Source organism: Heloderma suspectum, chromosome 7 (genome assembly GCF_057233095.1).
Source record: "Heloderma suspectum isolate Gila_16-S chromosome 7, 16-S_ref, whole genome shotgun sequence".
Lineage (NCBI taxonomy): Eukaryota > Metazoa > Chordata > Lepidosauria > Squamata > Helodermatidae > Heloderma > Heloderma suspectum.
The window spans coordinates 4,679,650-4,705,461 of record NC_139464.1 but is presented as its reverse complement, the minus strand read 5'-3'; the positions used below and the strand labels follow the sequence as shown (position 1 = coordinate 4,705,461).

Genomic DNA, 25,812 nt, shown 5'->3' with positions numbered 1-25,812 from the left:
TGGTTCTTCCAATTGTAGCTTATTCGTTGTGAGCCACCCACAGGAAGAATAATGGCCTATAAAGTATAAAAGCAAGCTATGTTTGTTTGGCCCTGAGTCCTGCCTGGAGGCTGCTACATAAGCTGCTCTGAGATCTCTGAAAGAAGAACTGGGTACCAGTGTAGTAAATTCTTTAGGAAAAGGCTTAAAACCATTATGTAGATACACCAGTGAGGCCAAACTAGTTAATAAGCAGTTTCAACTTCTAAGAGAGGGCTTTTTCTGCAGTGGCCCCACACCTCTGGAATAAGTCACCATCGGGGTCGACCAGGCTCCATCACTGCAGGCTTTTAAGAATGGCCTGAATATTTACCTTTTTACTCTGGCCTTCCCCTGATTATGTTTTATCAGACTGGGTTACAGCTGCAATTGTGTTGTCAGTTCTGTCTTATGCTGGTGTTTGCTGTTTTGTGGAACATTTGCTGACCACATCGGTTTTTTATTATATTAATGTTATTATATGCATTTTATTGATGTATGCTGCCTTGGGACGGCTCCTGCCCTGAAAGGCAGCCTATACATATTTTAAATAAATACAATAATAAATACTCTGAAAGGTTTCAGAAAATGATGTAGACAAGCAAGAGGCGGCAGCTCTAAATAATCGGGTAATGCTGTTGAGCTGCAACAGTGGGCTTGACTGCAGGTGTGGAAGACCATTTTTGAAGGACCCAGCCCGTCAAGAAACCAAAAATGACTGTCAGCGGTGTACTGGTAAATGTTGAAGTCCAGGCGCTCATCATGACCGTCCCCATGGCCATGTCCCAAAGCAGAGTCCAAACAGTCAGGCAGCTGTGTTGATCCATATCAACAAACCAGTTCTGACAGTTTTCATCTCGACCAGGAGCAGGTCTTTTGCAAAGCTAGCAGGCTTGAATTGCCCATTCAAGACCAGGCCACCCCAAAATACTTTTCATTACAACAGTAGAATGTTGCTGGGAAATTCAATCCTCCCGCCCCCCCATCCCCCATCTCAGTTATTGTGAAGATTGTGGCTAAGCTCAGAGGGAACAGGGAAGCCTGAAGGGGGGTAGCAGATGGTGTCGTCGTCCCTGCTAATCACAAAGTCCAGGTGCTTCAACCCTACAAGCCCTTGCTCCACTACATCACAGACAATGACTCCAACTAGAAAACTATCACATCAGGACTGTGCTCACTTTCTGGCCCAGTCCGTTCCCTCCTGTGCTGGTTTTCTACTTGCAGGGAGATCTTACATAGGCGAACATCCAAAAATGCAACACACCCTGCAGTCTGAACTGGTACAGCTGTTCCAGTAGCTACTAATTCTTCTGCATGTAGAAGTCTAGTCCTGAAGAGAGCACCTCAGTTCAAGCAGGAAGGACAGAGGGCTGAAATACCTGACTTTGGGGGCCCAGGGAAGCCCCTTTGGGAAGGAGACCCTCTCGACAGGTGGGTGTGGAACTGGTACAGCCTGGATGCCCATGTCCCGCTCCAACAGGTCTAGCTCCCCTTCGATGATCCCGTTGTCAATATCGTCCGCCTCCTCTTCATCCACTGCCACCTCATCGTTCTTGAAGGGATCCCTCTCATTGTAGATGTCCAGGCTGTCTTGCTTCATCAGAGGCTGCGCCCAAGGAAGTGGGAAGCGGGGGAAGAATAAATATGGGAGGAGGAAGGGGGAGAGCTATGTAGCCCACCCACGGGAGTCAATCCCAGAACTGCTAGTACCACGCAACAACAACTGCACCCCCGAGGTCCCTCTTCACATGCTTGCCGAGGAGGGGGAGAGTTCAGCTTACACTCAGAACTTGAAGTCTTTTTCCTGCTGCTTCTCCTGCCCTGAATAGGGGCCCCCTGTGGTGTATGGGGGGGGGGGAGCAGCGTTAGCCTGAAAGCATAACTCTCAGCTGCTCCAGCTGTTGGGAGAAAGTCCTTTGGAGCAGGCTGTTCCTGGGAGCCTTTCCCTGCTGCTTTAGAGAGTGCCTTCCATGCGATCCTTACAGTCAGCAAGGAAGTCTCATTCTTGGCTACACAATGCTTTTGCCAAATTTGGGAGCACCCAAGGGCTCTTCACACTTCCACTAAAGTGTGCGTATGCTGAATGCAGCAGGAGTCCTGGACCACACAGGCCCCCTCCCTGACAAAAACGCATGCGCCGTCAACACCCGATATTGCACGGCAGCGTGAGTCTGCAGTCCTACTGCTTGCCCCGGGGAAAACTGTGACCAGCTTCCTCAAAGGACATTCTCCCTGGCTGCCCCACAGCTATGAGCCCCTTCTGCTGGAGACTCACCAAAGGCAGAGTCCAAATATTCTGCAGAAGGCAATCTTGTTCAGGTTCAGCTTTAATGGCTGGGATTTAACAGTTGTGTGGCAACTTTGCTTCAAAACAGCGACTTCTAAACACTGGTATTTGGTTTACTGGTTTGACTGGATTGTTGCTTGAGTGCAGGGGTGCATAACCCAAAGCCTGGAGGCCACAAATGCAGTCCCCGAAGGCCTTAGCTGCAGCCCCCAAGGGTGCCCTGACTCCCCAGCCATTGCTAAATGAGGTCCTCATACAAATCGCTTTTTCCTTGCTGGAAAGAGCAGTGGAGGCTGGTGGCTCCGAAGTCATGGGGTGGTGAATCACTGGAGCCACCAGCCTTAAGAACATACGGACATCAGAAGAGCCCTGCTGGATCAGACCAAGAGTCAATCCAGTCCACCATTCTGTTCACACAGTGGCCAACCAGCTGTCGACTGGGAACCCACGAGCAGGACATGAGTGCAACAGCACCCTCCCGCCCATGTTCCCCAGCAACTGGTGTACACAAGCTCACTGCCTCTGATACTGCAGGTAGCATAGAGCCATCAGGATCAGTAGCCATTGACAGCCTTCTTCTCCATCAATTGTCCAATCTTTTAAAACCATCCAAATTGGTGGCCATCACAAAATCTTATGGAAGTGAATTCTATAGTTTGACTCTGCGCTGTGTGAAGAAGACCTTCCTTTTGTCTGTCCTGAATCTCCCACCAATCAGCTTCATGGGATGACCCCAGTGTATGTGCATGTACCTGCATGTGTGGCCCGCGACACCCAAGCCAGCATCACATGCGGCCCTTGGAGTCAAAAAGGCTGTGCAACCCTCCATGGTATTAATCTATTCTGAGCCCTTGAGAAGGAGCCAGTTAAAACTTTACAATTAGGGCTGCAAGATTTAAACTGATTTGATCACAAGATCAACTGGGCGCAGGGGTAGTAACCTGGTTTTGGACTACAGTTCCCATAATCCCTGACTATGCTGGTTGGGTGCTTTGAGAGCTGTAATCCAAAATATCTGGAGGTCACCGGGGCTTTCATCACTTTAACTGGCAGTAGAAAAATGGAAGTTTTAAATAGGGGGACAATGAATTAAAGGGGCTTTTTTTTGAGGGAGCTCTAATGCAGAACATAAAAAGAAAAATGTATTTAAAGATGACCTTTTCTTCTACCAATAAACAGAACTTTTCAGCCCAATATCATGCATGCTTACTCAGCAGTAATTCCCAGGAAAGTGTGCATCAGATTCTAGCCTTTGCTCAATTAAGGCTAGGGATGTATGGATTTTGTAAAATCTGTTCTGTCTGCATTTTGCAGATTTTCCAGTGCCATTCGTTCCATTGTCTGCTCACTGGCAGAATCAAATTGTTTCCAATTTCCCGAATTTGCACAAATTCGCACTTGTTGAAATTCCTGCAAAATGTGCATTTCATGCTTTAGCCTATGGGGCAAATGCAGATTTTCGGCTGTTTTTTTATTTTATGTATTTTTCTATGACTGCATTTGCGTAAAGTTCCAGAAAGTAAAACAAACAAACAAACAAAAACAATCCACAAGTCCACAGAATCTGTGCGACTTGGGAAAAGCCGGTTCACTGTCTAATCGATGGGTCAGATTCATAGACATAGAAACTCATTTGATTCCATTGTGGATTTCTCCGACATCCCCAATTAAGGCTGTAATTTTATACTCATTTACCTGGCACTAAACCCCAATGAATTTCATGAGACTTACTTCTGAGTAGACATGTATAGGTTTGCACTCTAAATAAAATATATCATCATATACTTCCTTTGCTACCTAGGAAAAGGCACTTCCGCTGAAGTTTTGGGAATGCACACGTTTACTCAACATAAACCAATCACTTAAAAAGCCAGACAAATCAGTGGAGATCGCCTCCATAAATGTATTTCTGTAGCACAGGGATGGGCAACTTCTGGAGGACTGGGGGCCATTTTCTACCCCTGGACACCCGCTGCAGGCTGCAGATCCTGGGGCACTGCACAGTCCACGGCCACCCTGCCAGTAAAGGTCCGAAATTTGGCAGCAAATCACTCTGTAGCACTCTGTAACATTCTGGCACTCCATAGAGGCTATGGAGCATCCAAAGCGTGAAATTTACCTTGGAAAGAAGCTACATTTGGCCATTTGGGCACTTTGTAGCCACTACGGATACTATCTGGGGGGGGTTCATTTCTGGGGAGCAGTGGGGGGTGGCGGTGGGGGCTGTATGCAGCCTGCAGGTGACACGTTGCCCCCCACCCCCGCTATCGCACAAGGCACCAGGAAAGGCGGGGCGCCAAGCTCTTACCCTTCTGCTCCGGCGGCCCCGCTTCTGCTGCTGCTGCTGCTCCATCAGCTCGATGGCGTAAGCAGGAGGAGAGGCGGCCCTCATGCTCCGCATGACCTGGATGCTGTCTTCTGGCAGGGGCGGAAGGCCCAGATCCAAGCGCTTCTTCACCTTCATGGCCTGGAGAGCACTAAAGCCGCCCAGGGTGAACTGGAGGTGGGGGGAGAGCATGGCAACATCACGGCAGGGCTGGTCCCTTCTGTCCCGGCTGGTTGGAATGCCTCTCCTAAGGCTTAGTCAAGAGCTTTAAGCTAAAGCGTGCTGGCATCTTTCACCCTGCCCCTTCCACCTTTGGCCCCATCCTGTCTGGCCTTCAGCACCGCCCACCCAGTGTGGCCCCAGAGCTGCTCTGAAACTGAATTTGGCCTTGGGCTGAATGATGCTCGACACCTCGGCCTTCAAGGAACAGGCCTCTGGGCTTGGAGCCTGGCGTTCCTCTCTCTCCTCAGCAGCTCGTGCTGGGCGCACTGCTGGTGCTGGCGCAGCAGCTCCATGGACTGTGCAGCACTTGGATATGAGGGTGCTGGCCTAGGGCCACAGTTGTTGGTCCAGACTGGAAGGTTCTGGGCTCAGGGGTCTCTAGATCCACAGCGGTGCTTGGGCCTGGTGTCTCTTCTGTTGGCACCACTGACTCCTCTGTCTCCAAGTCTGTCTCCAGGTCACTGCTGGACTCTGGGATCATGACACTGAGGCCCGCAGGAAATCAGGCCAAAGTCTGCATGTGCTCCTTGGTCTGCAGGTTCTCCATCCCTTTGCTAATGGGAAAAACATGCGTGTGTGTGTTGGCTTTCACCTTCATGCTCGAACTGTGAATTTCTCAAAACATCTGGCTGTCCGCTACTGGGAACAGGAGGCTGGGATAGATAGACCTTGGGCCTGATCCAGTAAAGTAATTTTTATGTTCTTATTTTGTCCACCTACTGTAAGCAAGGGCCACAACACAGGGGTGTTGAACCTCTTTCAGCCTGAGGGCAAATTCCATTTCAGAGAAGCTCTTGGGAGCCGTATTCCAGTGGTGGGTGGGGCCAAAGCAAAAGGGGTGAGGCCAAAAATAACAGCATATTTTCGTTTAAACTCTTACGGCCAGTAAGCCAGCCTTAGGAGAGGCAGTTCCGCCTCTTAAAACAGGGGAAAACTGTACAAAAGCCAGAAACTACTAAATGATCAGTGGGGGGGGGAGGGCCCAGGGGGACGGAGCATGGCCCTCTGGGGGACTCTGGAGGGCCCGATTCGGGCACTAGGAGGGCTGGACTTAGCCTGTGGCCTGGAGGTCCTGCATCAGTTCTTACCACATATTAAAAGCAGCAGTCGCAACACCTAAAGAGCTCAACCACCACCACACAGTAAACCACCACATCCCCAGGTGCTTTCCCCCCGTTTTATAGGGGAGGTGACCCACACACACTCTTAAAGCCACAACAGCCACTGCCGACAGACAAGGAGGGGAGGAACCTCGCTCACCACAAGCACTTTCCACAGCAAAAGCAGGACTTTCTTCATGGGGAAGTGTGGAGCCCGCCCGCTGCAGAACTTGGTCACCATGGTAAAAAGCAAGAGCGCAAAGGGCTCCTCGCTGCGCACAGGAAAACCTGCAAGGAGATGCATCAAAAGGCAAATGTGGGAGAGAAACGTCAGAACTTGGAGCGGGTTGGACCGATGGCCCAGCTGAGTCCAGCATTTTGCCTCCACCCAAAGCAGCGACAGCTACAACCCAGAAGCTACAAGAAAGTAACCCCCATCATCCCCAGTCTGCACTTTGGCCCTGCCCCTTTTGCCTTTGGCCCCGCCCCTACCACTGGGATATGGCCCCCGGGAGCTTCTTTGAAACAGGATTTGGCCCTCAGGCTGAAAGAGGCTCAACGCCCCCGGCTCGAAGAGTTCCAAAAACCTACTCAGCTCGGTCCTGAATGTCTCTCGGGAGGCTTCCCACTTTGGCGGGTCGGTCTCCGCCTCCACGCGGATGGTTTCCACCATCAGGTACATGACACTCAGTAACACCCTGATGGAGAAGCAGAGAGAGGAGACTCAAGGCCTCACAGCATGGAGAGGCTCTCCCTCGGTTCCCAGGGGTGCAGGGAATTCTGAAATCCAAGAGCCAAAGCAGGTCTGACGTGGCGGATCTGCAACAGGGTCTCCTGACAATTTCCCCATGCAAAGTAGACCCAATGCTGCTATTAGTCTTGCTGATGGGGGGAGAAAACAGGCATCTCTAGGTTCTTTTCAAAGGGAAGTATAATAGCTAGCAGGGGGTGGGCAGGGACCGTTATTGGGAAAGTGGCATGGGGAGGGGGGTGAGAATTATAACACTTCAGTACCCAATGCTGCCGCTCCAATCAAAAAACGGATTCCCCTCTGTGGTTGTTTAACAAACACAAAAATATCAAGAGATCCAATCACAAATTTCCCACACCACATCTGTTTTGGCTCTACAAATACAAGCACTTTCCTTTCCCATGCAGCTTGGTTCACTCATTCAAGTCATCTCATTTGCTCCTTTGGCAGTGCATCTGCTCTCTGACTGGGGGGATGGAGTGGGCTGACTGGGGAGGGGGGAGGAGAGGAAGGATGGTTGGTAGGGGATCGATGACCTTTACTCCCCTTTCCAGTTCTGGCCTGACCTTTTGCTGCCTTGGAAAGTAGGCTGGGCGAGAACAGAGTCTGCTTTCCCAGTGGCTTTTGGAGAAGGTCAGTAATGACACGGTACTCACATACAGCCCAAGCCAACGGCCACGGGATAACGCTGGCAGCTCACCTGAGTTCGGTGCTATCGGCCAGGGAGATGGCTGGCTTCCTCTGGACGCTGCTGCATGCTTGGCTATTGCTGAAATTAAGATGGGGAAAGACTGTTAAAATTCCATCAAGTTTTTCCTATTCAAGAGCTGGGCAGGGGAGGGGAAATAATTATACATGGGCAGTAGATTCACAAGAGCAGGGCATGACAGGAGCATCCATCCCACAGGTCCACCCCTGAACATGGCCGTTTTTATTCTTGACTACCAGGGCTAGTAGCAACCAATAGTCCTGGCCTCCACATAAAGAACGGACAAGTTTAGAATAGGCTCCCCTGCCCCACAACCATATGAATCTACTGGGAGACGACGATCCGAGATCCTTCTCCATGTCTTCCTGCAATCAGGTGTGCGGTGGATGAGCACAGGAGACAGGGCCTTTTCAGTGGTGGCATCTGGAATTTGGAACAGCCTCCCCAAAGACAGCCCTCTGGCCCTATCACAGTTTGCAAGCAGCAAGGACTGTTTTCCTTCAACGGGCATTTTTTGGATGCTGCTCTGAAATTATGATCTGACTGCTGCTGTTTTTTTAATTTTGAATTGTTGCTTTAGATTATTTGACTAACATTTGTTTTACTGTTATTTGCACTAGTCTATTGTTTGCTGGTTTCCAACAGCTGTCTTGATTATATATGTTTATTTAAAAGCTGGGGGTATAAATATTGGGATAAACAAAAAACAAAAACTGACTGGCCACCCACAGCGTGGATCCAACCATCCTGTTAGTTTCTGGGCCCAGTTCAAGGTGCTGGCTTCAGCCTTTAAGGCCCTAAATGCTTTAAGGCCCTAAATTATCTGAAGGACAGCCTACCCCTGTATGAGCCTGGCCAAGCATTAAGATCATCCCTGCTCTCTGTCCCACTAGCAATAGCCACTAGGCTGGCAGATACTAGAGATAGGGCTTTCTCAGTGGTGGCCCCATGCCTTTGGAATTTCCTTCCCAGGGAGGTATGTACGATCTCATCACTGCTGTCTTTTAAAAAACAACCCTGAGGGCTTGTTTATTCCAGATTGTATTTGGTGCTTAAAAACCGTCAGCTGCTGCTGCTCCTAGGTTTCTGTGGTTAACTGAAATTATATGTTAATGTGTTTGTAATACTGGAAGCTTCTTGTGTCCTGAATGGCGTGTTAAAAGTCTGGTAAATGAATAGGAACTTCAAAGCACTCCTACCTGGCTCTTGATAGACCTACCAAGTGTGAATGAAGGTGTGGTGAGCAAAGGTTTGCTCACAATTTTACACGTAATTTTTTTTAAAAAATTCAAAGTGTCTGTGTGTTTTAGAGAGAGGGAGAGAGATACTTTCTCTAAAACACACTGACACCTTGAAAACATTTTTTCTCAATTATGTGTAAACTTGTGAGCAAACCTTTGCTCACACCTTCATTCACACCTGGTAGGTCGCATGTGCTCCGTATCTGTGATGCTCTTTCTACTCAAGGGCACCCACTTCATTATGGAGCCTGGCTACTCATGAGTGCGGTGGGAGAAGGAGGCCAGTTGGCAGTGAAATGAACTTCCATTCCATGGATCGCTGTCTGGACTGGTCCTTGAGAACAGAAAACAGAAAATCATTGCCCTATTCAGCCAGTCTTTTCCAAGAGCCGTTCTTGCCACACAACAGACGGGGGCAATGAGCGCCACATCTCCGTTTACATGTTTCTGTGAAGTAGCCCATCCTTTCAGCTTGTCACTTCCAGGAACAAACTCAAAGGCAGCAAGTGCTGAACGCATGTCGGTTTGAAGTCTTTTTGTCAAAGGACATCTTACGCCATTTCCATGTTGAGCAATTCCAGGAATGCTGTGAACGTTCCCATCTGGTACAGCACGAAATTGTTGTGTCGGGCCCAGTGGAGGACTTCTGCTTCCGTGTCGCAATCCCCAAAGACACCTAGGAACAGAGGAGAAGGAAAAGGCGGGGCGTGGGGGGAGACAGGAGAGACATTTATAGCTAAACTGTGGGATTTGCTATCACAAAACATAGTGATGGCCAGCAATCTGGATGGCTTTAAAATGGGGTTACACAAATTCATGGAGGAGAAGGCTATCGATGGCTACTACTTATCATGGCCACTGTATGCTACTTCTAGTTTCAGAGGCCGCATGCCTGTGTACACCAGTTGCTGGGGAACATGGGTGGGAGGGTGCTGTTGCACTCATGTCTTGCTCATGGGTTTCCTGTGGGCAGCTGATTGGCCACTATGTGAACAGAATGCTGGACTAGCAGAGTCCAGAATGCTAGAGGGACTAGCAGAGAGCTTCAGCTATTGGGTGGTATAGAAATGAATGAATGAATGAATAAATAAATAAATAGACGGACCCTTGGTCTGATCCAGCAGGGCTCTTCTGATATCCTTAATTGAGGTGTCAAGATACTTTGTCTCACAGATTTTGACGTTCAATATCATCCAGCCCATCACTGATCTAGTTCAATCTGTTTTGAATGTTACCCTTTTCTCACCAAGAGCTCAAAAGAGTCCATCTACATCTAACTAGCAGCTGGGGCGGCGAAAAGGCATCATAACCTCATGCACAGGGTATCTACAGATTGTATAGACTGCCTGTGACTTTAGTTTGTGTTCAATAATTACATGTCATGTTGAAAAAATCAAATGTTTTACTCAAAAGTAATTGGGAATAAGAGAAAGTATTTTTTTCAGTTGCTGCTGCTGTCTTCATACAGATTAACTGTCCCCAAGAACTCTTTGTACCTGCCATTATTACCTTGTGCCAAGTAGAGAATAGCACGAGCAACTTTCAGCCTCTTGTCCCTGTTCACCACCTCTAGCCCATCCAATAACCGCATCACGTAGGCCTTCTGCTGTGTCAAATCCAGTTCTGACCATCGCTTGTCCTTCACTGCAGAAAAGGAATGACCGGACAGCCAAAATCTGGTCACCACTCCTGCCCGCTTTCCAGGACTCTTAGCAAAGTCTTCGGGTACAGAAGATGGTTGTCATAATGGTCAAGTGCCGTTGACTGTGAGAGGGTGACCCAAAAGCTGGCATACTTTAATCACGAGGCTCTCCTTGGCTTTGTAAAGAGAAGACTGGAGAGTTGACAGACAGCCCATAAGGAGAAGGAAAACTTCATCATGAAGTCAGGTTTCCCTGTCCTTAGAAAACCTCCTGACATTAGCTCAGCTACCTCATCTCAGTGTCTTCAGGCAGAAGGGGTGTTTCTAAGAGCAAGTAACCACAGTACTAGAGGAGCACATCATCTTGCCAAGACATTTCCCTGCAGAAACTGGCCTCCCCTAACCGGGTGCCCTCTAGCTGGGCTGGCCCACAACTCCCATAATCCCCAGCTTGCATGACCACTGACCCTCTAGGAGTTATAGTCCAGCACCAGGTTGGGTAAGGCAAAAAATAAACTCACACTCAACCTTCTGCAATTCTGGGTACAGGAGCAATTTGCGCTTAAGCTGATGCAAAATACTGATTCCTGAGGCAAAGTGCCAGGGCTGTTGCTGGTATGTGTTTTTAAAAAACAGAGCACATTTCTGGAGCCCCATTTTGGAAACATGTTGGAAAAACTGTATATCTCACCCACCACCATATCCCTCCTGTATTTTTCCACCCCGGTGCTCCAGTACCCTCAGGTTTACGTCATTTCTTTTTGCCACAACATCACCCCTTTGCAAAACAAACAAACAAAAATCCCACACATAAGAATGCCCCAAAGAATTCTGTAGAAACACAAAGATTTAGAATTAGGCATGCTCACTGAGCATACACAAAAACAGTGTAAATTCATTTGTGATGCAGGATCGGGAATTCTGGGGCTGCCAGGAATTGCACGTTTTCAAGCTTCTGGTCTAACACAACCCCCCATAAAAACAGGATACCTTGTGTTTGAAAATCCTCCTCAAAGCACTTCCTGTTGAGGGCAAACTCAGCTTCTTCTGTGTAACTGTACAGTTCTGTTAGAGAAGGTTAAAAAAAAGGAGATGAAGTTGGGCGAGTACATGTTGCATTCTGATTCTATAGCGTCCCTGTTTAAGCTAGCCTACTCATCAATCCCTTACATTAGAAAGATGTCAGATGAAGGGATCCAAGAACCAATGTGGTACAGCAGAAAAACTGAGACATGGGAACTGGGTTCAAATCTCTGCTTACTCACAAACTCACTGGATGGCCTCAGGCAAGATGCTTTCTCTCAAATCAACCTCTGCATCTAGTGAAGTGGGGAGTGTCCATGAACACATCTGCTAGAATAAACTAGTTAGCCTTTACGGTGCCACAAGATTCTTTGCTGTTTTTGCTGCAGCAGACAAACGTGGCTCTCTCTCTAGAGAGAACAAGAAATGCTTCGGACTTACAGATAACTTTAGTGTCTCCAGAGCGCTCATAATCCTTACAGCAGCCCTGTAAGGCAGGCCCACGACGTTATCTCTGTATTCCAGATGGAGGCAGAGTTACGGAGACTAAGCCTTGCCTGTTCAATGCTGAGGCAAATTTTGAACCAGGGGCTCCCTGGTTTTCAGCTCTGTCTTAGTTGCTGTGCTACAGTCACTCCTTATAAAGATCTCCTTTTTATCAAGGTGCCTCCCTCCCCTCCACACACACAGTCGAGGAATGAAGGAAACTCTTCTCCAAGGAACCAAGTGAAAATTCTTTGGTTGGCAGGGTGGGGAAAAAGAAGCTGCAGTGGCCTCTTCCTTTCTCTCTCTTTCTTGCACTGGTAGGCAAAACAGCCACCTCTTGAATTTCTGCGTGCCATGCGAGCTGCTCCAAATGCACGATCCCTACTCGGACAAGGAAGCCGGGAATCCTGCTGAGCAGGGGCGACTGCCTCGCTCCCTTGTGTGGAGAAGCCACCCCTGGACAAAACGCATTCCAGCCCTGTCTAGCAACAAGAGGCCGCAGAACTAAAAATAGCAAGCCCTCCGCTGGAGACAGCTCAGCACGCACACATGCCAAGGCCCGCTCCAAGACAGTGCTCAACTGCCAGCGACCGGGGGAGATGCTGCCAGCCTGAGCCAGCAGCCCCGGGACTCGATTCCGGATGTCCCCAAGGGAAAGAACCCACCAGCAGCCCAAGTAAGGGCACAGTCCTCCGCATGCTGAGACAGGGAGAAGTCCTACAACTCCCAGCATCCCCCAGCCAGCATAGTTTAGACTTCCTGAGTTTAGATATTTTTCTGTCTGAACGGGAACAGCCCCCTAAGAGGTCAGATCAGCCCTCCCAATCTGGCATTTTAGTGCATTTTTAGATCTCTGCACTGCTGCTATTTCAGTTTTTACTTTAGTTTTTTTAAATGTATTTATTATTACATTTATTCTTTTTCTCTCCATTTATCCTCACAACAGCCTTGTGAGGTAGGTTAGGCTAAGAGTCAGTGACTGGCTCAAAGTCACCCAGGGAGTTTCGTGGCTGAGTCCCAGTCCAGCACTCTAACCTCGACACACTCTGGCTCTCTATTATTCTGTATAATTACTATTACTGTCATTTTATACTATGTCTTATTATGTTTTTTCATTTTATGCTTTTAGGTATTGCTCTGCGAACTGCCCAGAGAACTTCGTCTATTGGGCAGTTTGAAAATGTAATAAAGAAAGACCCACACCCCCAAGATGGGATGTCTATGCGGATGCCTTCCCTCCCTGCCTCCCCCATCCCATGAATGCTTTTCCATATAGCCATGTGCTGTATTGTGCTAATGTTGCCAGGAGTCCTCCCTTTCCAGCGTGACTGGCACATACATCAGTCCCCAGAATCCTCCCAGATGAGAGGTGCTCTATAAATACAGAGCGATATTATTGTACATCCCCCATTGGTGGTGGCTTGGTCCAAGAGCGATCTGGTGTGCAGCAGAAGTCTATTTTAAAAGCAGAGGGAAGGGGGGGGGGCTGCAGCCACGGCTTTGTATACTCAACACTTGAAACAAAAAGAATTAGAAAGTTCTGCACCCAAAGGATTTCTGAATTCTGCAATCTGTATTTTATGGCTCGAGACAGTTGCAGGAAGGAATTCTGGGGTGCAGCTCCCAGATTTCAGGCTGCTACACTGCTGTGCCTAAACAGATCAGTGACTCAAGCGACAGCTAATCATTGTTTTAGAGCACCAACTTTTTTTTAATTTAGAACATTTCCAGGCTGCCCTTTCAGTACACCGACAAAAAGAGGTAAACTTATAAAAACACCACAAAAATAGAAGCAGCAATTAAAACAAACCCCTAACAGATAAAACCATAGTACAAGGCCACCTTACAGTACACACCAGGTAAATAAAAAGACCTTCACTGGACACCAAAATGACATCAATGTTGGCGCCAGGCAACCCTTCTGGGGAGGGGGGCACTCCACAGACAAGATGCCATGACCAAAAAGACCCTCTCCCTGGTCATCACCCACCTAATTTCAGCAGGCAGGGGAGACAGAGGAGGCTCTCTGATTATGCATGGTGCCTCTGCCCCAAAGAGCTTACAACCGGAAGTTCTACATAGGGGAAACAAGAGCAGATCGCAAGGGGGAATGGAGGCGAGGTCAACGTTTATTCCAGTTACAGAACTTAAGTTTAGCCACTGCTTGGGCTGTTGTTCTGCAGCAGAGTTGAACCTTGGGCCTGTGGGCCAAATCTGGCCCTCCTTGCCAACTGCTGGGTGATTTCCTGGCTTTTGCAGCCCCCCCGCCCCCCGCCATTCTAAAAGGATGAAATGCCTCTCCTGAGGCTTAGCCTTAGGTGACAATAAGCTGCTATTTTCTGTATTTTGGCTCTTCCCCTCTGGCCTTTGTCTCTGCTCCCTTTGCGTTTGGGGCCCCTTGCACCGGAATGTGGCCCCTGAGAGCTTCTCCAAAATGGCATTTGGCCCTCTGGCTGAAGGAGTTTCCATACCCCTGCTCTTGTACAATGCAGCCTGTCTCACTTGTGTAGGTCCTAAGAACATGCAGATATTTTAAAAATAAAAAGGATCGAAATAGCCTTCAGCTAGCTATAGACAAGGGCAGCAGAGGGACAGTACAAGTTGTTACATGAGGCACCAAACCATATTGCAAGTTTTTAATATCCTGAAAACTGCCATTTTTTTCAAATAAAAGTAATACAGCAGTTGCTGCCATGATGAAGGGAATTCGGTTTTCGACACAAATTCATTATCCAGAAGAGAATGGTTGAAGTGGATTTAACTTAAATACGCTGAAATATGCAGCTATATGTATATTCTACAGTTATTTCCATTTTACAATGTAAAGCATTTTCTTCTCTTTTGCCATGAGCCGAGGAATCTTTCTCTCTGCATTTTTTTATTAATGGTGTTGCTTGCAAATTATTCGATGGTTATTTTAAGAGATGCCTAGTAGCTGGATTGCATCCTGCTCCTTAAAAAATAAAAATAAAAATGCCAAACAGAAAGTAACTCTATTCAAGCTGCAGCCTATGCAGCTCATCCACAGGGCTGGGTTAAGGCCATGACAGGCCCTGGGCCAGTGGGCTACAGGGGGGCCCCTTCTAATCCACTAGGAAAGAAAAGATGGAATAGCTGCACAATGTCTTCTTGCTGGCAGTGCTGGGAGCTGTCCGTCTGGAAGCCCCTTGAGAGTCAAGGGGATCGAAAGGGTTCCAGTTTCGTAAAGCGACTCTCTTGGTGACCTGGAGATCCCCGTGAAAATGGACGGCAGCAGAGTTCGGGGGGGGGCACAAAAAGGCAGAAGCTAGATTGCAACAGCATTTCTTGGATACTCGGATCGACTTCTAGGGCTGTAGGAATAATGATGATGGATGCAGTGGAGGCTGGTGGCTCCGATGTCAGTGGGGTGGTGAATCTGCTCCAGGTTTCAGTTGGTACTCTAAAGGAGCTCTCTAAGGTGCTGAAGCATCTTGGATGGCTCTTTTAGAGGCCTGACTGGTTCTGACTGAAGCCTGGAACGGATTCACCACCCCACTGGCATCGGAGCCATCAGCCTCCACTGGATGGACAATACATTTCTCCCTCCCCCCAGGACAGGTGAAGGCCACTGGCAAGAGATGTTGCAGCTCAGGGGCCACGCACCCCTCTCCCGCTCACCTCCATTAGGCAGGTTGGCCAGGTCCCGGATCCCTGCAAAAACCTGCCAAGCCTGTTTCATCAGAGGCGGCAGCAGAATAAAAGGAGTGCGTGCACGTGTGCTGTGGGAGGCACAACTTCTCTCAACCCACTCCCAACTCTCAGGAAGAACCATGGCCGGTCTCTGGGCATATCCTCAGCCTCCTTGCTCGGAGCGTCAACCACCTGTGCGGCAGCATTTCAAGCACTCCCAGTGCCTCCCTTTTACCTGACAGTTCAGCAGCGCAGCAGTCAGAGTCGCCATATTCGAATTCTAGGCTGGGGTAGTCCACAGAGCCCTGCAACAGAGGACCCAAGTTAACAGAGGCTGACACAGGGGACAGCAACAGACACATCAGCGACCACGACCCAGGGGACGATACTGAACGTCACCCAAGAAAACAGGGTCAGATCCGGCCAGGGATTCCCCAGCAGCACCTGGTGGTGGGATCGCTCTCTCTCAGGCTCCATTTGCCTCAGTCTATAAAATGGGCATGACAAAAAGGCTTGCGATCAGGACCAATGATCGCAGTATACTATCTAGTACAGCCACCCCCAACCTGGTGCCCTCCAGGTGGGTTGCACTACAATTCCCAGCGTCCCCCAGAAAGTGCTAGGTTGGAGAAGGCTGATCTAGTACTTGCACAGTGACCCCGTCGCCTCAAAAACTCTTCCCTCTTGTTCACTTGTAGGCCTTCTGTGAGGCCAAGTCTTCTCCTTCTTGCCCCCCCAACTCCACAACACCCCCCCAGCAGTACCCCCCATAAATGTTACGCAAGCGTAACGCAATCTTTTCTCCAGCCAAAACTGGGCCTTCACTTTCCCCTCACAGCAACAGCACAGATGAATTTCTGAGCCTTCTCTGACATCACAGCAGCTCAGCCAGTGGCCGAGGGGCTGGGAGGAGTTCACAGATCTATGACCGAGAGTTTTGAATCCTCGGGTTCGGCCTCCATAGGACACCAGCCCACAGCCTGCTCGCCACACTGATGAAACTGTTAATGAGGGAAGCAGTATGAAGCGCTTCCAAAATCAGGAACACTCGCTCTCCTGCCTGTGAAAACCCCGAAAGACCCACCGGGGTGGGGCGGGGGGTGCAATACCCCCGTCAGTCATAGCCCCCCACCCAAGCAAGGGGAGGAGAGCCAGTGCGGCGGCGGACGGTGTGCTTGCCTCGGGGCGAGCCCTCGCCTAGTCCAGGGCGCTCGCAATCGCCAGCGATCGGCCTAGTCTGCCTCACAGGGCTACGGCACGGATCAAGAGGAGGAGAGGAGGACATACTTTAAAATAGAGAATTATGTTCCGAGCATGAGAGAACAATGAGCTCCGAGGCTCCAGGGAACTCATACGGGGCTGGAACACGCCACGTCGCGCATAAGGCACGAGAAACCTGCGGCTCAGACGCTCCCGACCGCAGCCCCTTCGCAGGCGAGAGACGGCGGGAGACGCAGGACGCGCCGAACCGAGGAGGGCGAAAGGCCGCCCTCCGCGGGCACCAGGGGAGGCGGGAGGCTCCACTGCTTTGGGCTTTGGTGAATCCGCTCCTCGGAGGGCTCCTCTAGAGTTCTGACTGAAACCCAGAGCGAGCCACTGCCCCACTGGCATTGGAGACTGCGATGGCAGCCACCGAACGTGGCTCAGTTAGTTGGGGGTCGACAGGGCGACACACCTTTGAAACCCACCCCTGTCCAATCCCATTGGTCCCACTGTTCTTTCCAGTCCCAACACTGGGGAGAAGGGGGGGAACCAAGCATGCTATGAAAATTCAGACTAACAAGGCTATCAAGCGCCAGCCCATCGTGTACCAGGGGATTAGCCCCAAACAGCTCCTGCCATCTCCTGGGAAAGAGGGAATACAGCAGCCTGGGGCTCTCCCGATGTGTTGGACTGTAACCCTCAGCATGGCTGGCTGGGGGATGCTGGGGGTTGTAGTCCAACACATCTGGCAGGTGCCCTACAATTGGGGACATTTCCAATACAGAGTCCAGCAAAATACAGCACTGACAAATTGTGTCAGTGGAGGCTGGTGGCTCCGGTGTCAGTGGGTGGTGAATCTGCTCCAGGTTTCAGTAGAACCAGTCAGAACTCTCAAGGAGCTTCCCACCTTGGATAGCTCCTTTCAAGTTCTGACTGAAACCTGGAGGGGATTCACCGCCCACTGACATCAGAGTCACCAGCCTCCACTGAATTGTGTCATTCTTAGAGGAATACAACCTGATCCTAAGCAGGTTTACTTGCTTCAGCGGCATTCAGTCAGGCTTACTCCCAAGTAAGCATGCTGAGGACTGCAGCTCAGGTGACGGCCCCCTGCTTGTATTTCCTCTGCAGTCTCCCTTGTACACAACGTTGTTGCCACCAGGGTCCCCTTCCCCCATGGAACATTAAAGGGGCATTAGCAATTAATGTGGGGTGGGGGAGAGGAGAAAGACCACCACAAAAAAGAGGGTTTTCAACAGCATTAGCGACATTCATCCCTCTTAGAAAATACAGTTCATCTATATAGCTCTTTCGTTGTCTGCAATGTGCTGTTCAAACTTTGTTGGTCCTACTCCCCCTATGAGGTAGGCCGCTATCTCCATTTTGCAGGTAAGGGAACTGAAACAGTGAGGAGAACCATTTGCCCAAAGCCAGCAGTGGGACTCTGTCCGCCGCCAGCTTTGTGGAATAATTATAATAGCAGGACAAAGCCACAGATTTGGAGGATTGAAGTGGAATACTTATTAACAGGTATTTAAATTTCACATTCTCAAATTGTAGATGCCCTTCAGCATAGGCAAGGAACAAAACTAATATCTAAAGCACAATGAATACTTCAGTCAACAGAAACAGGACAGGAGAGCAGGCTAAAATCAGACATGACCTTTAGAAGTTCTCATCATCACTTAATTCAGATACTCAGAAGAACCAAGAGACATATTAGTAACACTTTTGCTAGACTGGACCTCTAGAGATTGCAGAGTTGGGGTAGGGGAGAGAGATCCTATGTCTGAAGGGCCCTACACATTAAGACAAACACACCAAATCAGTGCCGGATCCAGTTTTTTGAGGGCCCTTGGGCAAGACACCCTCCGCGGGGGCCCGCCTCCTCCTCCTCGCTCCCGCTCGCTCGCTTGACAGGCGGACAGCCAGGGCAGAAGCAGGCGGGGGGGCCTCCTGCTCCTCCTCCTCAGCGCCGCTGTCGTCTGGGCCGGAGCGAGAGGCAGCGGAACGAGCAGGCTGCAGTGGGGGAGAGGAGGGGCCACTCCGGGCGCTCTTTCCAGCGGGCCCCTGCTGGGGAGTGGCCCCTCAGCAGGTGCCCAACCAGGCCTACCCTTGATACCAGCCTTGGACCAAATCCTCACGTATCAAGGAGAGAGGCTCCAAAAAGCCCTCTTCCTGAAGCACAAATATTCCATGTGCAGAGAGCTTTCTTCCCTTTTAGTGGGGTAACCCCCCCAAAAAAGAAGCAAACCATCCACTACAGACTGAAGTGATACAGTCAAACAGCTGTGCCACCTGGCCCTGCTGCATATGCTCGTCAGGTCTAAGAAAGGTCATCCCAGATAGGCATGGACACGGAGACCGCCTGATGTGCTCATGACTGCCCCTTCTATGCACATGGCATCAGCCCCTTCCATAAGGGAGCATTAAAGAATGGTATTCTCCCACCTGCTAGTGCTGCAGTCCAGAGGAAGTGAGACAGAGCAGGGGAAATTTCACCACTTGATTCTGCTGAACACATAAAATTGCCCCTAGATAGTAAAGCTGCATTTCACACACACACACACACACACACACACACACACTTCTGAGAGATGCACTCAAAAAAACATACATACCTTCTGGGAGTGATATAGGAAAGCTTTAAAAAAAAATGGAAGGGGAAGCTTTCCTAGCTCAGCAGAAGCGTTTCTGCTTTGTATGCAGAAGTTCCCGGGTTCAGTGCTCAGCCCGGGTTCAATCGCCAGGTAGGGCTGAGAAACACTCCCTGAAACCCTGGAGGGCAACTGCCAATCAGTTGAGACCAGCCTTCTCCACCCAGGTGCCCTCCAGACTTGTCAGACTACAACTCCCATCATCCCAGCTGGCCAGGGATGCTGGGAGTTGTAGTCTGACAAGTCTGGAGTGCAGCAGGTTGAGAACGGGAACAACGGTCTGACTGGGCGTAAAGCAGAGCTTCCAGCATCCCTATGTACCTTCCAGTTGCAAGACGGCAGGTTTCACCTACGCTTACAGGTAACCCACCCAGAGCACACCATATTCAGAAGCCATCTCCCAGCACAGAACAGACTCCAGCATGTGTTCAATGGCTGCGTGGAAGAAAACAGCCGCCAAGTTATTCATTCCACCCAAGAGCATTATGTGCCAGCATAATTGGCACGGACGGAGCCACGCAAGGGGGCAGTCACATCCTCCCAGCGCACACACCGCTGTGAACGCTTCCACAAGGATCTCGGCAGTCAGGGAGTTTGCAGTGGGAGAGGCAGAAACTCAACAAAGCCAGCACGCCCCATTCCCAGGCTCGGGTAGTGCCCCGCTCCAACTGTGATTTGTAGCCAAGTATCTTCTGAGAAAGCTGTGATTGCATAACGCACAGCAAAGAATAAACACTCACGAGGTGGGAGGGAAGGGGGAGGCACGGACTGCTGACAAAGCGAGATTTGGGGTATTGCGTACTAGGAAGAACTCAGGTAATTCGCAGAGTCCGTCAGCACAACAAATGCAATTGCAGGAACAGCAGGAGGAAAACTGCCTCAGTTTCAAGTAGCAGAATGGATTTGTCAGCCACGGGTTCTTTTAGCATCTAAATTCTGTCCATTACAAAGGGTTACAAAGCCCAGTAACCTAAAAAAGTTAAATTGATGGGAACTTTAATAGATTAAAGTTACATCACCTTGGTGCAGGCTCTTTTCCCAGTATGTTGCAATAGGCAAAACTGCAAGGGCCAGCACTGCCCAAGAGCAAAGGCCATGCAGGCTAAGGGGCGAAGTGAGTTACAAAGGGTTACTACGTTCATTCTCAACAACTTGAGCTGTGTGGCAAAATGCGCAGCTTCAACCTAAGAAGCTCGGCTTTTGAACTCTGCACAGCAGAAAACTCCATACTGTTCAGTCCTGAAACAGGGCAACCACAACCATCTTACAGTTGTCAGGCCAAATCCTCCAGAAAATTCTCCTGCACAAGCAGCTCTGATTTGTTTCAATGAGGTTTGCAAAGGAAGAAATCCCTAAAAGAAATTCTGACCACATGCCTAGAATATGGTGTGCTTTGCTTCAGCAAAGACATCTAGAGATATTTTAAGGCATACCCTGGTTTTACTGTCATCGTGGTTCTGGCTTAGGTAACTTTGAAAAAAGGATTTGACCAGGTGTACCCAAGCTGGTACCCTCCAGATGTTCAACTCCTAGCCAGCATGGCCAACAGCTGGGTGGGGGTGATGGGAGTTGCGCTCCAACACATCTGGAGGGTGTCAGTTTAGGGTAGATTTGACGAGACACCTGAATGAGGGAATGGCTATTAGGCACAATCACAAAATAGAACCTCCATGTTCGGAAATAGAATAGCTTTGAGCACCAGTTGCTGGAGACAGAAGAGCAACAGCCATCATGCCCCCAGATTGTTGGCGGGCTGCTGGGAGAACATTGGACCAAAGGTGCCTTTGGCATGGTCCGGGAGGCCTCTTACTTGCTTACGGAGCCAGCCCTACCATTAGGCAGAGTGAGGTGGTTGCCTCAGGCGGCAGACACTGGGAGGTGGCAAGCCAGGTGTTGGGAGGACAACCCTGTGTGCCAAGTAGCCTGCCTTACACCCCCTAAGCTAGCTGGCTGCTTTCACGAGTAGTGGGAGCCTCTGTCCCAATGGCATTCAGTTGCCTGCCCAGTGTTTACACGGAAGGGGAGACGGCCCCACCTTGTCTTGTCTTGGGCTGCCCCATGTGCCTAGATGGAGGCTAAGAGGAGCTGCACTGCCACCACCCCCTTCAGATTTTCAGAAGCGGGAATGTACTTTAGTGAAAGCTGGGATATTTATACTATCTGAAGAGAAACCTAAAGCAGACACGTCCTTGAACAGCAAATAGAGTTAATTTTTCCTGCTGTTTGAACACTACAAGGGCCTTTGCACAAAAGATATCCAACAACAAAGGAACAGTTGGCTAGATGAAATGTGTGTAAAAATCAAAGGCGTATAAGGTCAGGAATGCGGAAATTAAAGAAAAAAGGTTCCCCACCAGATGTCCAGTTCTTCCCAGAACTCAGGAGCAGCAGGGCCTTGCGGTTGGCTTCAACCTTGTGTGGCTGACCCCCCCCCCCATTTTTTTACTAGAATTCTTGAGGTTCACTAATTTTAAATGTACAAATCAAGGCAGACTATTTGGGATCTACAGGGCACAACTAGTCTGTCCTGCGGGGTGGGGGGCACACATCCTGGCACAGACATCTTCATCAAACAAGGAACAGCTGGTGGCTCCTTTCCGGCTTTGGAGTTTCTCAGGGTGGATTAAGGAATCTTGTTGCTTGCCAACAGCCTTCAAGGCGCCATTTGACAGGGCGGGGTGACTCTCCCTGATCTTAAATGGGACAATCCCCCTCCTTTTCCAGGCTTGGGGCAAGAGCAAAGTTGGTGAACATGAAGGGCCACCAAAACCTGCAGGTCCCTGGTGCAACTCCAGGTCTGTACCTTTGCTTAGGTTCTGCTGTTGGAGTTTGACCTGACATCTGCTTTCTTTGTCATGCTCATAACACTTCCTCAAAATTCAAGGTGTGCCCAGGAACCCACAAAGGTTTAGAACACAAGAGCAGCACAGGACAGAGACTACTTTGGTTGTCTTGGTGGATGGCCTACCTGGGAACTGGGCGGGGGGCACCCCTCTTGGTTCAACTGGACTGCTTCGTGGCTTTTGATACCATCAACCCTGGCTGGGCGGGGACCACTTTATGGCGGTTTCCTTCTCGGAGGGGAGGCTTCTAAAGATGATGCTGGGGCCTTTTGTCTATGCGGAAGCTAGGAAGCTGCCCTACACCGAGTCAGACCCTTGGTCTGCCTAGCCCAGTACTGTCGACACTGACCGGCAGGAGGAGTTTTCTGGCAGGAGTTTTTCCAGCCCTACCTGGAGCTGCTGCCAGGGATCAAACCCGGGACCTTCTGCATGCAAAGGAGGCGCTCTACCACTGAGCCCCACCCGCCCGGCTCCTCCTTGTCTCCCTTGCTATGTAGCACCTACATGAACCAGCTGCGGGAGGCTGCCTGGGCTTGGGGGTCCACGTCACCAATCTGCTAATGACACCAACTCTCTTTCCAGACAAGACAGAAGTGCTCCGGATCAGCTGAAAGGCAGCGCAGGGACTAGGGCCTCAACCTGTCTTTGCTGGGGCTGCGTGCCCAGCAAGACTCAGGTTCGCACTTTAGGCGTACTCCTGGATTTGGCGTCCGTGCTGCTCAGGTTTTGGCATTGAAAAGAAACACCATTATGCCTGTTCCTTGAAATGCTGGATCTGGCCACACCGACAGACGGCTTAATAACACCCTGTGTGGACTACTGTAACACACTCTACGTGGGGCTGCCTTTGAAGAGGGTTTGGAAACTTCAGATGATTTAGAACACTGCGCCCAGCTCTGGAACTCCCTGCCAAGGGAAGCCCAGCGAGCTCTGATTCTGATGACTGTCCGCCAGGACGAAAAACGTCTTTATCCAGTCAGGCCTTTGGACTCTGAGCTGATCTCTAAATAGACTGTAATTGGTTCTAGCTGTGTGTTTTTCAAACTGATGTTTCACCTGTCTTGTTTTTACTTTATACCTTATTGCCATTTATTGTGTTTTATATTTTATTTTATTATATTATTGTTGGCAGCTGACTTGGGAACCATTTGGTGGGAAGGTGGGATACAAATTTGAAGAACAAAAAATAATATCATAATTTCATCCCAACGCTCTTACTGTAGAATTCAAAAGACAACAGACTGATTAGATATCCGGGATCATCACTAAAGCTTAAGGGGCCACAGGACTCTGCTATTGTTTTTCTTTTCAGAAGACCATCCAAGCACCTTCATGTAATAGCTGGGTTAGCCCAGAACCCCAGAAGAAAAAAGTATCCAGTCAGGCTTCTCCTGAAGATACTGGCATGCAAGCAGGCATGTTTTGGAGGAGGTGACAGGAATTCCTTCACACGTCCTGGGCCCAGGCTTTTGCAGGCTTCAGATCTGCACTGTGCTGCAAAAGTCAATGGGCAGCCCTAAACAAGTCTATTTATGTTATCAGTTTCATTTATAACCTCCCTGCCTTTTAGCTCTCTGCTTAAACATTCCCCAGGCAGTGTTAGAATGAAATGAAGATATCCCGCAATTCACCCCAAGCCCTTGCAATATGGCAGGAAGAGAAAGAACCATCCTGAATCTAGAAGGCACAGCTGCAATACGCTAATTAATGCTATTTGGCAACCAACAGAATGTCTCCACATTGAAATCAGGGCCTTCTCAGTAGTGGCACCTAACTGATGGAATGTCCTCCCCCGTACAGTTTGGGAGGCAAAAAATGTGGTGTGTTGTACAAGTATTACTAATAAATAATCAGTCAACCAACCAAAGCGGCCAGGGATGGCATGCACACCTGGTTATCTGTGGTTCATCCAGGACCAGAAAAAGAGATGGATCTACATGGCTGGCAGGCTGCCTACAGCCTGGGGGTGGATGGCTTGAACAGCCTGAGCTGCAGATCAGCGCAAAGGCTTGCAGCGAAGTCCACGCGCTCGTCCCCACCACCAGGGCCGCTGGGCTTCAGCCCCCATTTTCAGCCCGTCTCCATGGTGCCTTGGCGAAGCCCACAACCCACACAGACCCGGGAAATGGGCAGACCTCCTGCCCCAGCTTGGCCAGATGCTCGTGCTCTCCTGTCCTCGCACGCACGCGCACCCGCTCCTCACCTTGCTGAGCTCGAGCCCCCGGCCCCAGAGCAGAGGAATCCCTCCGGGCGCGCACGTCTTGCAGCGGCTGCCTCCCTCTCCAGAGCCTCCGCAGGAGGAATCGCCCCGGCAGGAGCGCAGGGAAGGGTCCCTCCTCCCGAGCCCCATGGCAGGAGGGGCACGCGGGCCGCCTTGCCCCGCTCCAGCTGCTCCTGCACAGTGGCCACGAGGGGCCTGCCCGCCTCTGGCATCCCGCGGCAGGGGGCAGCGGGGCGCCAGCCCGGGCAGCCAAGGCGGAGCGGCGGGCGCGCAGGCTGGCGAGGGCGCAGCGCCACCTTGCCGCCGCCCCCCAGCGAGGCAAGCTCCTCCTGCCCCCCATCCCTGGCCGAAGCCGGGAGGGCGGCCAGCGGGGGGTGGCAGCGAACGGAGGATCCCCCGGCTCCGGAGGGCACGGCTCAGCCGGGTCCGGGAGACGCGGGGGGGGGCCTCGGCCCTGGCGCCCCGCGCTCAGAACCCCGCATGGGGAACAGGGGTGGTGCGGGGGGCCAAGGTCCAATGCGAGTGGGAACATCCTCCCCGCCACGGGCCCCGCGCAGACCCCGGCGGAAGAAGCGTGGGCCCCGCGCGGATGTCCCAGGAGCGTCCCTGCAACAACCGCCCCCCGCACACTTCCCCAGGCTCACGCCAAGCCCCCCTTTCCGCGGGGCGGGCTGCGCGCGGCGCCACTTCGCCCCACGTCTCTCTGGGGGCCCCGATCCCCCGGCTCTGCCGGGCACTCCTGCCCCACGGCGTGCCCCCGCCCGGCCCGTTCCGCGGAGCTCCCCCGCCACCCGCGGCTGCGCTCCTCTCCTCCCCGCGCCAAGGAACATGCTCCCCCCGCCGCCCCGCCCCGCCCCGCCCCGGCGCCCCCCCAGCCGGCTCCTCCTGCCCCCCCAGTCCGCGCCCCCCGCTGCGCTGCGGGGCACTAGGCGCCGCCGGCCACTTTGCGAGCGCCGCGCCGCGCCCCGCCCTCGGCCCGCCGCGCCCCGCCACCTCGGACTCCTCGCGCGGCGCCCGCAGCGGCTCCCTGCCCTTCGCCGGGGGCGGCGCCCCGCCGCCCTTGCCCGGCGGAGCGGCGCCGCCCGCCTCGTCCATCCGCGCGCCGGCGGCCGAGCGAGCGCCCGCCGCCGCGCGGCCGGCACGTGGGGGGCGGGCGGGCATCGCCGCGCCCGCGCGCCCCATTGGCTGCGCGCCGCCGCGGGGCGGCCCCGGCGCGCGCCCCGCGGCGATTGGCGCCGGGGGGCGGGGCGGCGCCGGGGGGCGGGGCGGAGCGGGGCGGCGCCGGGGGGGGCGCCGGGGGGCGGGGCGGAGCGGGGCGGCGCGGCGCCGGGGGGCGGGGGGCGGGGCGGCGCCCTCGGGGCCCGGAGCTCTCCGGCCCGGCGCCTGCGGCTGTGCTGGGCTGCCGCGCCCGCAGCCGCCCTCCCGCCACGGG

The 25,812-nt window shown here is 51.5% G+C and overlaps 1 protein-coding gene across 4 annotated transcripts in view; it reads right to left on the bottom strand.

Annotated features, from left to right (window-relative positions):
• The window catches only part of STRIP2 (striatin interacting protein 2), a 51,464-nt gene extending 25,971 nt beyond the window's left edge, over nucleotides 1–25,493 (bottom strand). Inside the window, exons 1-10 of one of the 4 annotated variants that reach the window (XM_084808933.1) lie at nucleotides 25,374–25,493; nucleotides 15,692–15,761; nucleotides 11,287–11,361; nucleotides 10,164–10,298; nucleotides 9,210–9,330; nucleotides 7,405–7,473; nucleotides 6,545–6,651; nucleotides 6,114–6,241; nucleotides 4,614–4,802; nucleotides 1,398–1,624 (exon numbers count right to left, since the gene is read on the bottom strand). In XM_084808933.1, the coding sequence (XP_084665059.1) occupies nucleotides 1,398–1,624; nucleotides 4,614–4,802; nucleotides 6,114–6,241; nucleotides 6,545–6,651; nucleotides 7,405–7,473; nucleotides 9,210–9,330; nucleotides 10,164–10,298; nucleotides 11,287–11,361; nucleotides 15,692–15,761; nucleotides 25,374–25,475 (1,223 nt within the window). In that variant the 5' untranslated portion in view covers nucleotides 25,476–25,493. Of the gene's footprint in view, nucleotides 1–1,397; nucleotides 1,625–4,613; nucleotides 4,803–6,113; nucleotides 6,242–6,544; nucleotides 6,652–7,404; nucleotides 7,474–9,209; nucleotides 9,331–10,163; nucleotides 10,299–11,286; nucleotides 11,362–15,691; nucleotides 15,762–19,637; nucleotides 19,898–24,362; nucleotides 25,174–25,373 lie in introns of those variants that run through there. The other 3 variants (XM_084808931.1, XM_084808932.1, XM_084808934.1) reach the window with 3 other exon arrangements.
• Nucleotides 25,494–25,812: the final 319 nt, after the last annotated feature.